This window comes from Alligator sinensis, unplaced genomic scaffold (genome assembly GCF_000455745.1).
Source record: "Alligator sinensis unplaced genomic scaffold, ASM45574v1 scaffold347_1, whole genome shotgun sequence".
Lineage (NCBI taxonomy): Eukaryota > Metazoa > Chordata > Crocodylia > Alligatoridae > Alligator > Alligator sinensis.
The window spans coordinates 3,254,257-3,267,277 of record NW_005841922.1 but is presented as its reverse complement, the minus strand read 5'-3'; the positions used below and the strand labels follow the sequence as shown (position 1 = coordinate 3,267,277).

General features: G+C 42.3%; 1 protein-coding gene across 1 annotated transcript in view; it reads left to right on the top strand.

The window, feature by feature from the left end:
* ADAMTS12 (ADAM metallopeptidase with thrombospondin type 1 motif 12) overlaps positions 1-13,021 on the top strand; it is a 365,944-nt gene that overhangs the window by 296,109 nt on the left and 56,814 nt on the right. Inside the window, exons 15-16 of the mRNA XM_025198488.1 lie at positions 8,731-8,975; positions 9,872-10,013. Coding sequence (XP_025054273.1) covers positions 8,731-8,975; positions 9,872-10,013 — 387 coding nt within the window. The remainder of the gene's footprint in view (positions 1-8,730; positions 8,976-9,871; positions 10,014-13,021) is intronic.

The window sequence follows — 13,021 nt, the reverse complement described above, 5'->3', positions numbered from 1 at the left end:
TTCAGCCTCCGCAAGAGAAGGTTGGGAGGCGACCTTGTGGCTGCCTATAAGTTCATCATGGGGGCACAGAAGGGAATTGTTGAGGTTTTACTCACCAAGGCGCCCCTGGGGGTCACAAGAAATGATGGCCATAAGCTAGCAGAGAGCAGATTTAGACTAGAGATTAGGAAGAACTTCTTCACCGTTAGAGTGACCAAAGTCTGGAACGGGCTCCCAAGGGAGGTGGTGCTCTCCCCTACCCTGGGGGTCTTCAAGAGGAGGTTAGATGGGCACCTAGCTGGGGTCATCTAGACCCAGCGCTCTTTCCTGCCTATGCAGGGGTCAGACTCGATGATCTATTGAGGTCCCTTCCAACCCTAACATCTATGAATCTTTGAACATCCTGCTTCTATAAAAAGCTGTTAAAATATATACTCAAGAGATATCAGGAAGAGCGCTACATCTCCTGCTTCAGAGGAGGGCAAAAATCTTCACCATCCATCTGACCAGAGGATAAAATTCCTTTCTGACCCCAAATATGGTGATCAATCTAACCCTGAGCAGAGAGCCAAGACCCTTTAATTTGGAATCTCGAGCTCTAAGTCTCACCAGGAGCATTGACACACCCCAGTTAAAATCCCTTGCCTTGGCTGCTGCCAACACCTAATGCCTCTGAGGAAGGCTTAAATCACTCTGACATGCATAGCTGAAGGGTGGGGGGGGCAACCAACAAAGCCCAGAAGCATGGGAAATACCCATGGTAGAACATGGATATATCTACACCTAGATCATCCCTGACCAGGGGCTGCTCAGCGTCTTCTTGGACACCTTCAGTGATGGAGAGTTCACAATTTCCCTAGGCAATCTATTCCACTGCCTCATTGTTTTAACAGTGAAGAAGTTTTCCCTGATATCCAGTTTAAATCTATTTTGCCGCGACCTCAAACCATTGGTCAGTGCCCTACTCTCTAAGCAAGAGAGAAAAGGTGGTCTTTTTCTTTATAGCAACCCTTCAAGTATTTGAAGGCTGCCATCATGTCCCCTCTTAGTTGTCTTTTCCTCGTGGCTGAACATGCCTAGTTCCTTCAGCCTCTCCTTCCTTTTTAAGCCCTTTATCATCCTTGTCACCCACCTCATAACCAAACGAAGAGCAGTGCACTTATAAATCAACAAGTCAGATCAATTTCTACCTGACGCTTTTGGCTAGGGGTGTCCAAGTTCTAAGGGGCCTGGCGCAACATGTGGCCTCAGCTTCCTCTCTGTGGTTTTCCCTTCTATCTATGCCACATAGGCACCCCAGGCTGTGGGTTCCCCCTGGCACCATGGGCTGCCGTGCTGCCCTGCCCCACAGCTGGGGTGGGGGCAGGAAGTAGAAGTTGGAGAAAGGATGGGAAGCTTGGAGGTCCCAATTGCTGCTGGAGGCTACAAATTAACCCCTCAGGGGCTTCATGCAACCTGCAGGCCAACAGTTGGATATTACTGTTTTTGGCTAATATGTAATATCTTCTAGTATAAGTAGAAAAGCTCTGAGTGGGGTTACAATACTGTATTTGTATTTTTCTGTAATTCTGTCCCATTGTTCTTAAATGTCATTACAATGTGCAGGCACTTCCTAGTCTATAAAATCCCCACGTGACTCTGCTGCCGAAAGAATGGAAAAATGTGTGGAGTGTAGAATCCTATTTGTTTTCTAGCATTCAAGATAACATAAAGCTTGTGTTCATACTGCACTTGCATTAAAATGAGATCAGAAAAACAATTTGAGTTTTCTATGCTACTCAGCTCTGTGTTTGTCTTTGGATTGTAACTTTGAAGTTCTATGCAGCCAGTTTTATAAGAAAAAAAATGTGGGGATGATAACTAAGCAGTGCATGTAACATGTGAATATCTTTAGCTTGTCAATTTAGTATATTTTAGTACCAAAGAAAAGATGCCTGTTGCTACCTGTTGAAAAGTGAATTTGAAGAATTTTTTTTTGGGGGGGGGTTTAATGGGAAAAAGCAGTGGAAAAAGCAACGTTAATATAATTTTGATCTAACCCCTTACACCAAGGCCAGCTAAGCTTCTGAGAGAATTCTTCAGTTCTGATGCTGAGGCAGTACATTTCCTACCTTGTCAAATCTACCAAAGATGGGCATTTAATAAAATAGGCAGTGGAGAGCTTTGTATTCCATTTAAATAATGACTTCCATCTTGCAAATGGACAGTAGGGCAGGGAAATCAATTTCACCTGAAAAAAGTTCACTGTTTACTTACCTCTCAAAGAGCTCCTCATGTTAGAAATACTCTTTTTTAAATTTAGTTTCTTGTGCTGATATTTATTATAGATTATAGCTCTACAATAGTTAAGTTTGAGAATCCCCTTTTATTTAAATGTCTATTTTTCTAAGTGTCCTAACTCCAAGTATCGCTTGCATTGCTTTTTAAATTTTTCTTTTAAAATGTGAAATAGGGCTAGAGGGATTTAGTGTTGCAGTGAGGAGATTATGGGATGAGACATAAGCAAAGATAGGTAGGAGGACAGGAGAGGAAGCCTTTGGAGCCCTCAGACATAGAGTGAATTAGAGCAGGAGACTCCCATGGATAAGAGGAGTAGGGGGATAGGGGAGCAGTGGGAACTGGGATGCTGGGAACCTGTCAGCTCCACAGTCTCCATCTGTCTGTGCACCAGGGTCTTCCCTTTCTCTGTTCTCTGTTCCAGGGTTTGAGGAAGCCCGGCCCCTGAGTGCATATACACATGCACCTTATTGCAGAATAGGCTAATTAGCTCCACAGTAAAGCATCAACATCTACAACTGCACTGATATTAGGGCACAGTAAATTAATTAACTCTGTCATATGATAGTACTGTTGGGGGCAGCACTATCTTATGGCAGAGTCATTAATTGCGATCAAACACATGGGTAGACAGTGACCACCGGGCACTGATTGCACCCAATCAGCCCATCAAGCTGGGGGCCACCCTCCACCCCTGCTGTTCCCGGTCATTTGACAATTACTTCATCCTATTACCCCTTTCCAGAAGCTCTCTAGATTGGCAGGCACCAAATACATTGCCTGCAAGGAAAGAAGGTTGAGATGGGTTTCAGCAGCCAGTTCTCAAATTACCTGTTTGGCTTAAAGGAAAAGGATTTATTCTATAGACAGCCTTTGTCATTTTGAAACTGAGCTTTAGCAGAAATGTGGGAATTAACTGCAAACATTCTCCTGAAATCTACCTTTTTTATTGGGGAGAAAGAGAAATGCCATTTAAGTACAGCAGATAATTCAGAAGGCTCTCAAACTATTTTCAAAAAGAAATATATTGCATATGCAAATATTTGTTAGGAAGGGAGGAAGGCTTAGTGGTAGTAAACGGGGTGTAGGGGGAAGGGATTGTTGCTCTGAAAAGCAATTGGTAGAATTATCGGGAGATGGATGAATAAATATGGATAATAGGGAAGATGCAAATGTTTATGAGCTCAGGGATGGGAAAGTGGGGCTTGGGTAGGCAGCATAGGAAGGGTCAGAAAAGTTGAGATAATGAAATGGGATGGGTGGAGGGTTGATGGAGTATGGAGCAGGGGAAGTGGTGAACCTTTAATTTTCCACATGTGTGCTGGGACCTGGAGAGCCCTACTCTTTCGTCTAAGTGACATCCTGAGTCCCTCTCCCTGGCCCTTGCATGTGAGTTGGGGCCTGGGATTCCTGAAGACAATGCATTTACATCTCTGAAAATCAGGAAACAAAGCATTATGCAATGTAAAGTTAAGCAGTGTAAATGTAAGCCAAGAAAAATATGTTTAGATACATACATGTCATTCCTACATGATGGTAAGGGGCCTGGCTGGAGTTGTGGGAAGGAGACCATCTGAACTGCTCATTTCTTGGTTTTCAGAAATTTGAGTGTACTTAACATTCTGGAAGAGCATAAAACACCACAGCACAACCTGAGCCATGTGTCAATGAAGACTTTTTGTCAATGAATTGTGCTAACCTCCTTCATATTTTCATTGCTGTATACAATTTTCATCTCTCTTCCCCGCCCCGCAACAGATAGCACATTAACAGATAAAAAACTTGTGTCAGTTAATAAAGTCTAGTCATGAAGTAACAGCTATTAAAATTGTTGGGCTTAAATTCTAACCCAAATGTAACGCCTGAACACCTCCAAGGAGGTTCATATGTGAAAATGGAGGAGCTAGATTTTGCAATAGTACCTTTAGCTAGGGAAGGCTGGACAGATCAAACTATGTTGAGGGTCACTAGAAAGGTATACTTTCCAGGAGAGGGCTGCCACTAGTGGGATCCACTTGGATAGGATGTAAGCCATCAGCCCATAGGTGACTGGTAAGGAGGGCAACCTGCCTACCACCACCACTGCTGCCTCTGTCCACACAATAGGCGTGCACACCTCATCTAGGGCCAAGCCATATCCACAGCTTCTCACTATACACTTTTCTCCAGATATTTCTTTTATGCTTTACTTAGACCTTATCCTTTATTCCTGGAAATGCCACTCAAACCAAATGCTGCCATTAATTTAAATATTCATTGTATCACAGTAATGGCTAGAGGTCCCGCGGCTGTATATTAATGAGACAAAGACAGGCATGGTCTCAAAGAACTCACATTTCATAAAGGACCAACAGGTGTTGAAAACAAACCAACTTGTGGATGGGCACAGTAACAATGAATTGACAGGTGTCCAGTATAATGAGCAGAAGGTGTATTATAATACCACCAACACAGATATTTTATGATTTGACAAATCCAATGTGTGAGATAGATGGCTCTGACATTTTGACTCCAGTGTTGTCTCAGATTTCTGGATCCTTGTCAGACTGAGCTATATAACTAGAAGGCTACATAAAAACAGTTCACAACATTTTCAGACAGGAGGTTATAACTTATTATGCCAGGTGAATAATTGAAAAAACATACCACTGATTAGCTTGACTTTTAAAAGCTGCATAATGTTAGCTGGGAAATAGTGCAATGGTCTGAGAAATTAGGAGATAATTCAGTTGGTCAGAGGAAGGGGAAGGTAATACATTATATGGAATGTAAAAATCTATTACCAACCTGTCATGGTTCATGAGCTACAGTAGGTGCTCTGGGCCAAGCTAATCATATTTGTCAAGTGATTATGTAATAATTTTTTGCATACCAGCAAGTAGAATTTTACTTTAGCTTTTGTTGTTGTCACACATTTTGAATGATAATTTTAAGAAAGATTATTCCAAAGAAGCTTACATTGAATATTTTTTATAATATTGTCAGTGCAACCAATAAACCCTGCTAAAAGAAAATTAAAGTGCCAAATTCAAGCACACAATTAGGAAGTGCCAAAATTGGCTCTCTTCTGTACATGCAGTTTGATGCTGTTTTTATATACGTGATCATATACTCTTTTGAACACAAGATCTCCACCTTATTAAATCCAGAGGAAGTTTGGGAAAAGTATAATAGAAAGCATTCGAAAGTTTAACTTATGAATGGTGCTGTCACTTCCACCTGTGATAAGCTACTACCTTTAGACTGGGGCTCTCTTAGTTCTTTTCAACATGCTTGATCCATCCATGGAGACCATTTTTAGCAGTAGCTAGGGTTTGGGCTCTAGTTAAGCAGGAAGTGTAAACCAGCTGAAAATTAGGCTCTGTTCCTGCTCTATGCAGCCATAACTCTGGGAAAATCTTTTCTTTTTTATCTGCCTTTCAAAAACAAGGTGTGTGTTATATTCCGGGACGTACTTAATGCAAAAGTAATCTTATTAGTCTTGATAGGACTACTCATGTAAGGCAAGCAGGGTGTACTCCTTATCCATAAGAATGCCTTAATATCTACCAGGCTAAGTACAGACAGTCAAAAAGCCCAAGACTGAATTGATTCAGTCTTTTCATGTTAGTCTAAGCTGCATGGATTGATTGATTGATTGAATAAACAAGTGAACAGACATTTACTTTTGATTCTGGAATTGCAGCCACATGCCTGCAGTGGCTCGGGGGGTAGGGGTAGAGGGGAGAGCTAAAGCATGCCTCCCTGCTTGGCTGGAGCAGATAGCTTGGGCCAAGGCTATCCTGTCCACCCTGGAGGGGGGAGGTGCAGGGAAGGTGCAAAGCAGCCTGGGATGCTAGAGGACTGTGAGTTAGCTTGAATGTGGAGGGAATCTGGGACAGAAGTTCAATAGACCAATTTAACCCCCAGGGCTCAGTCCTCGGGCCCACACTGTTCAACATTTTCATCAGCGACTTGGACGAGGGAGTGAAAAGCACCTTGTTCAAATTTGCAGATGACACTAAGATGTGGGGAGAAGTGGGCATACTAGACGGGAGGGACAGGCTGCAGCTGGATCTGGACAGGTTACAGGGGTGGGCAGATGAGAATAAGATGGGATTCATTACTGATAAGTGCAGGGTACTACACCTAGGGAGAAAGGACCAGCAGCATACCTACAGGCTGGGGAACTCCCTTCTCTTCAGCACAGAGGCAGAAAAGGATCTTGGAGTCATTATAGATTCCAAGATGAACATGGGCCAACAGTGTGGGGATGCGGTCAGGAAGGCTAACTGCATCTTGTCATGCATCCACAGATACATCATGAGCAGGTCCAAGGAGGTGATCCTCCCCCCAGGCCGCAGTTGGAGTACTGCATCCAGTTCTGGGTGCCACACTTCAGGAGGGATGTGGACAACATGGAGAGGATCCAGAGGAGGGCCACTCACATGATCAGGGGACAGCAGGGCAGACCCTACGAGGAGAGGCTACAGGACCTGAAACTGTTCAGCCTCCACAAGAGAAGGCTGAGAGGGGATCTGGTGGCCGTCTATAAACTGGCCAAGGGAGACCAGCAGGCAATGGGAGAGTCCCTGTTCCCCCAAGCACTACTGGGAGTAACAAGGAATAATGGCCATAAGTTGATGGAGAGTAGATTCAGGCTAGATACCAGGAGGCACTGCTTCACAGTCAGGGTGGCTAGGATCTGGAACCAACTTCTAAGGGAAGTGGTGCTCATTCCTAGCCTGGGGGTCTTCAAAAGCAAGCTAGATAAACACCTTGCCGGGGACAGCATTCTTTCCTGCCCGTGGCAGGGGGTTGGACTTGATGATCTGCTCAGATCCCTTCCAACCCTACCACTTATGACACTATGAAACTATGAAATCTAAATCGGTTAAGTCTGATACTACATCCATCCAGGTTTATCTTAAACTGGTTTCAGCCAATTTGAAAGTGGTTTATGTTCACTGAACTTCTTTTGTGTAACAGATTTGAACCAATTTCCGATCACTATACCAGTTTATATGTAATTTCTGTTCCTAGACCCAAAAGTCTTCTTCCATGGCGCACACTAACTCAGTGACCCACAGTCTTTAATGTGCATATGACCCTCACAATAATACTTTCGTTTAGTGAATGGAGATAATGAATCTTTCCTGTGCTGTCAGACATCACTTAGGGCACAGACCATTCCTGTCTATACTGGACTTCTAGATAAAGTCTAATAAGTTTTTCCTCTCTGGGTGCATCTACATGTGCAGTTAAGCACAACTAAATTTAATGAGCATTAAGCAATTTTTGGCAGGTGTCTACACATTTAGGGACTTGGCACTAAAGTTAGTCCCAAGTCACTACAGCCCTGCCATCTGTCCCTGTGGCCACCGGGGAGAGCTCCAGCCTCTAGCCACATGGCTGCCAGCACTTCTGCTTTTGACAAAGTCATACTGCTTTTTGCATGATGTCTTTCCAGCCCTATGAATCTTGTAGTTCTGTCTGCAGGGGGGGCCAGGTTTGAGAGGAAGAATAGACAATGCCCTTACCCCCACCCAAACTGTTCCATAGCTGGGGGTGAGGGCACTGTTGTGGGTAGTAGGAAATGCAGGTTTTAATCCTCTCTGGCTGAGGATGGCCCTCAGCCTGGCTCTCCTAACTTCTAGGGTTAGTGCCTTAATATCTAAGCTGTTATATAGAAGGTGAGCTCCCCTCTGCTAATGGTGTTGAGTGAAAGTTGGTCATGGCTGCTGACCTGTATACTTAACTCAGTGCTGTCACTGTGTGGGTTAGGCATGCTCTGACATACCCCTGACCATCTCCAGTGCATATTTTAGGTCCCGTCTCACTTCCTTTTGGATCACAGGGGAGCTTAGACAGGAGTTAAACACAGAGCTGCTCAAATTGGCATGCTTCTGCATGTATGTGGAAGCTTAAATTTACGTGATCTGGGGCTTTTTGCCAGATGTCCCAAACCTCAGCCCATATCTGCAGGGCCATCCTTCTACTCATTCATTGGTGACAGCTAATATTCTCTTCAAATTTCAAAATTCTTTTCCACAGGAAGCACTATAACTTAATATGACTCTCCTAGATTTTCTCCACACCCCTATAGCAATGCAAGGAACAGTAACTCTTTTTAGATGACACAGAATATATGATAGAGACCACCACATGTTACTTTATAAGTAGAGTTCCTCTTGATTTCCTGTGATACAACTCAAAAAGATTAATTTCACTACGTCTTCTAATGCCCTAGTAGCCTAGATAATATGCATGTTCCTGTTCTATCACTGGTACCTGAACCCCAGGAAAGCCCTTACACTGAAAGGCACTGTTAGCTATAGTTAAAAGAAGACACAAGCATGGAAACTGTATGGATAGCCTGCTCATCTAAACCTATTTGCAAGCAAGGCTGTTATTCTACTTTATATCCAGGTAGGTACCATGCTATCATTTTGTATTGTAACAGTGATAACCTAATGAACTGGTTTTGTCTCTTAGGTTATGTTGACATTGGGCTGATTCCAAAAGGTGCAAGGGACATCAGGGTCATAGAAGTGACAGAAACAGAAAATTTCCTTGCAGTACGGAGTGAAGACCCAGAAAAGTATTACCTAAATGGGGGTTTTATTATCCAGTGGAGTGGAGAGTACAAAGTAGCAGGAACAGTATTTTTATATGCGAGAAAAGGAGATCTAGAAAATCTGACTGCATCTGGACCCACCAATGAGTCCGTGTGGATACAGGTACAGTAAGGGCCAGCAGCAAAAGCTGCTGATCCTGCCTGACAGCAGGATGCTCTGGAGCTTTAAAAAAGAAGTGGAGAAAATAAGTTTGTTAACTCATCCCTTCAGCACAAATCCCTACGTTACATTGGCATGGCTTTGAACATAGTCATGCAGCCAAAGGCCCAGATCCAATTGGTTTTCATAAGCACTTGGGAGTAACCCTCTTGGTTGTGTTTAAAGCTGGTTTTGTTTAAAGATCTTACTGAATTTAGAACATAAATTGTGGAGGGGGAAAGACTTATTATGTTATTTAACGTTGAAAGCTTAACATTGACTTAATTTGATATATTTTCTGTTGATTGATCCAAGTTAATTTAAGTGTGGGTATGAGAGAGAAGAAAGGGCCCACTAATATGGACTTATTCGGGTGAGTTTGATGAGTAAGTATGTTTAGTGTTCCAATGCAGATAGCAAGGTGTAGATTTTTGTCAACTTTATATTTAATTACATTTTTTATGACATTGTTTTGCTATCTTTATCACCTAGATTGCCTTCTCCCATTCCCCTACATTATAGCCTATGAAATAGCTGATAATAAAAACTACATTTTCACTTAGGTCATTGTGTCTAATCTTTTGTTTTAGTTGATTTAGTCAAAATATATCAGCCTAAGTCTTCATAACTGTTCTTGCAAAGTGTGTACACATATAAGGATGGGGTTTGCCCACAAGTGAGGATTTGTGCATTCCCATTTCTCAAAGCTAGCTATACCTCAAGAGTCAGCCATGGGTTGCTGGGCTGGGTGCTCTAAGTGTGCATGGATGTTTTTGTATACATGCTTTTGAAGATTTGGAATAATGTGTTTTAATAATTTGACTTCTATAATTACATAAATCACATCTCTTTGTTTTCAGCTACTCTTTCAGGAGAATAACCCTGGCATAAAGTATGAATACACTATACGTAAAGAAGGAAGCCATGAGAATGACATAGGTGAGCCAGAATTTTTTTGGCAATATGGAGACTGGACTGATTGCAGCGTAACCTGTGGAAGAGGTAAACAAAAATAAACAGCCCTCTTCCCTTTTTCTCGCCTTTTTTCCCACTGTCAACTGATTTGATTTCCGTTGTTCTAGTTCTACGGAGCTAGGTTCTTTAGCTTGTGTTAAGTAGGAAGTCAGATTAAATGGACCAAAAAAGTCCATTGTGAAGTTTAAAACCTTGTAATCTATTAAAAATTACTTTGGGCAAATTGACAAGTGGGTTTTGTTTTGTTTTGGTTTTTCTAATATAAAAAAACCTACCTACAACATCACTTTTTTTTCTACAAACAAAATTGACCCTCTTATGGGTTTTCTGAGAGAGTCATGTACTGAAACAGTCACTGGCACTCACAGTTACTATAGTTATCACCATTATCAGTTAACGAAGTTCCATACACTTTTTTATTATCAGCCTTTCTGAGTACATGATGTAAAGTTTTTGCCTTCAGTGGCTGCATCTACATAAGATACTGACTGTGCAGTTGTTATTGCGCAGTCATTTAGTACTTGCATACCCAAATGCTAAATGTGTAGTAACTGGAGTAGCATCCCCACATGACTCCCTGGTGATGCTGACTGCTCAGTAACTCCTTATTACTGTGCAGTAGCATCACATTACAGTTCATGCCACATAATGCAGCTGTGAAGTAGTAACAAACTACTGCGCAGTAAGCATCTCATGTGGATGTGTCCAGTTACTAGTAATAAGCGATATTTTAGTGAATTTCTCTAAAACAGCTCATCGGAATTAGTATAAAGAGCTTAAATACAGCAGTGTAGCTAGCGATGGGCAAGTGGGGCGCCAGCCCTGAGAACCAATTTAAAGGAGATGCCAGAATGCCAGCTCTTGGGGAGTAGAAGCAACAGGGACAATCAGGGCTGGGCAGACAGGACCGTGGCTGCAATAGTTGCGGCAGGCAAGACTTTCCTCACCCCCATGCAGGGTTTGCCCAAACTGCAAACTTGCTAGTTAGACCACTGCTTACATAGGTTTAACTTGGTTTACAGTATGATAGTTTTAAAACCCCCAAAGTTGTCTTGCAATTCTGTAGAAAATAATAAATCATACCCAAAAGAAGGTTATGTGGAAATTAGCACAAGAAACATAAGGTGGAATCCAACGGCAGGTCTAGAAGACAGCTTTGATGATAAAAGTAAAATATAAACAGGATGAACATCTCACTGTAGAAGGCAGGGTAGATTTGCACCTTGTAAACTAAATTAGAGATGCTTAGATAATTAGATATAGCTTAAGACAGTATGAAATTATGAAGGACCTGGGGTTTCTTTGCAAAACAGCTTCAAGGCTTTTCTTTATTACTGCTGAAATTTTGGGGGGGGGGGGGCAAAAATGTTGTCAGAGAAGGGCCATCAACATGCAGACTTGTAGCTTTCTATCAGCAATCATACTGGCCTCTAAAGTCTGTATTTGAATTTATTGATTGAGCAGTAGAAAAGATCAAGGCTTGTTGTTTGAGTAATTTCAACTAAGCTATATAAAACAATGGAACAATTTTGCACTATCCAGGAGTTGCTTAAAGTGATGTTTCTGTTTCTAACTGTTACAGTCTTACCAGTGCTACATGGTAATTACTGGTTTCTTTAATTTCTTGCTGTAAGGTTTTTGGCATTAAGAAACAAAAAATCTCTCATAACAGTATAGTCTGAGATGCACTGTAGCATATTAAGGCAGTAATGACAATATTGGGCATAGTGTTTAAACTTTCCCTGTGAGAAAAGCAATTCTCTTTTTCAGCACTTTGAAGAAATGGCTTCCTGCTGTCTTTTATTTGAGAAGATGAATGAATACCTGATAATATTCTAAGGAAAGTATCTCTAGAAGTAGTCGGTAAACAGTTTGCTTTTTCTGTGAGCAAGGCAAAATGTAGTTTGCTTCAGCATTTGGAACAACTAAATCAGATGCATAGAGTACCCTTTTTCATACTATATCATTATCTATAGCTAGCTGTATGTGTTCTAAAACCTATATTGCCCCAATATCTAACTGTTAGTAATGATCAACTTAATGAGCAGCCTAAAACTAAAATGAGATACAAATTTTATCAAGCTGCTGTCTGACATTAGCAGCACTTTCCCAAAACATTCCCTGCTAAAATAACAACAATCCTGGAAAACCCTTCTGGCTGGAGTGTACCTGTGGCACTTCGTTTGGCACTGCTTTTGGACTGCCATCTGGATTAATTAAATTCAAGCCAAAAGCTACTGCTTGTTTTGTCAATTTCTAGCAAATAAATGGCGTAGCCACTGATTAGTTACTTTTTTTTCCAATCTCAAATAGATTTTTCTAGAGTTCACATCTAGTTCTCTACAGACGTAGAAATGGAAATATACTTAAGCAGGATAGCGATCCGACTTCCCATGGCTCTGCAGGGTGCAATCAAATGTCACAGAAGCAGAGGTGAGAAACCTTTGCAGGTCCCACCGTCCTCCCATATGCAGAAAACTAAGGCAGAGAGAGAGAATGGGTGGAGCTGTGGCTGTTTTCCTTTCAGTTCAGCTGATTTACACCAGTAGGAGATTATTCAGCCTGTTCAGCAGCTGGAGAATGAAGCTGAGCTCCCCAACTGGCTTAGTTACAAAGGCAGACTAAAGCAGGGGAGATAAGTTAATGGAAGGGGGTACAGAAAGGGGAGTTCGGGCTTTCTAATTCAAGGGTGCAGTGTGTGGAGTTTTTTGCTCTCCTTGGTTGCAGAGCAAAACAGAGGCTGTGCTTGGTTTTTTCCATGCTTCTAGGCTTTGCTGGTTTCCAGGAAGGGATTTTTACCCTTCTGTTGTACAGGTTTCAGGAGACTTTTGGTCTTCCTCAGAGGCATTGAGTGCTGGCTGCAGCCAAAGCTGGGGATTTTTACCAGGTGTGACAGTGCTCTTGCTGGGACTGAAACCTGGAGGTTCCTGGTTTGAAGGTCCTGCCCCTCTGCTCAGGGTCAGACCAATGGCCACATTTGGGATCAGGAAGGAATTTTACCCCACAGGCATACTGGTACAGACTCTGTGGGGGGG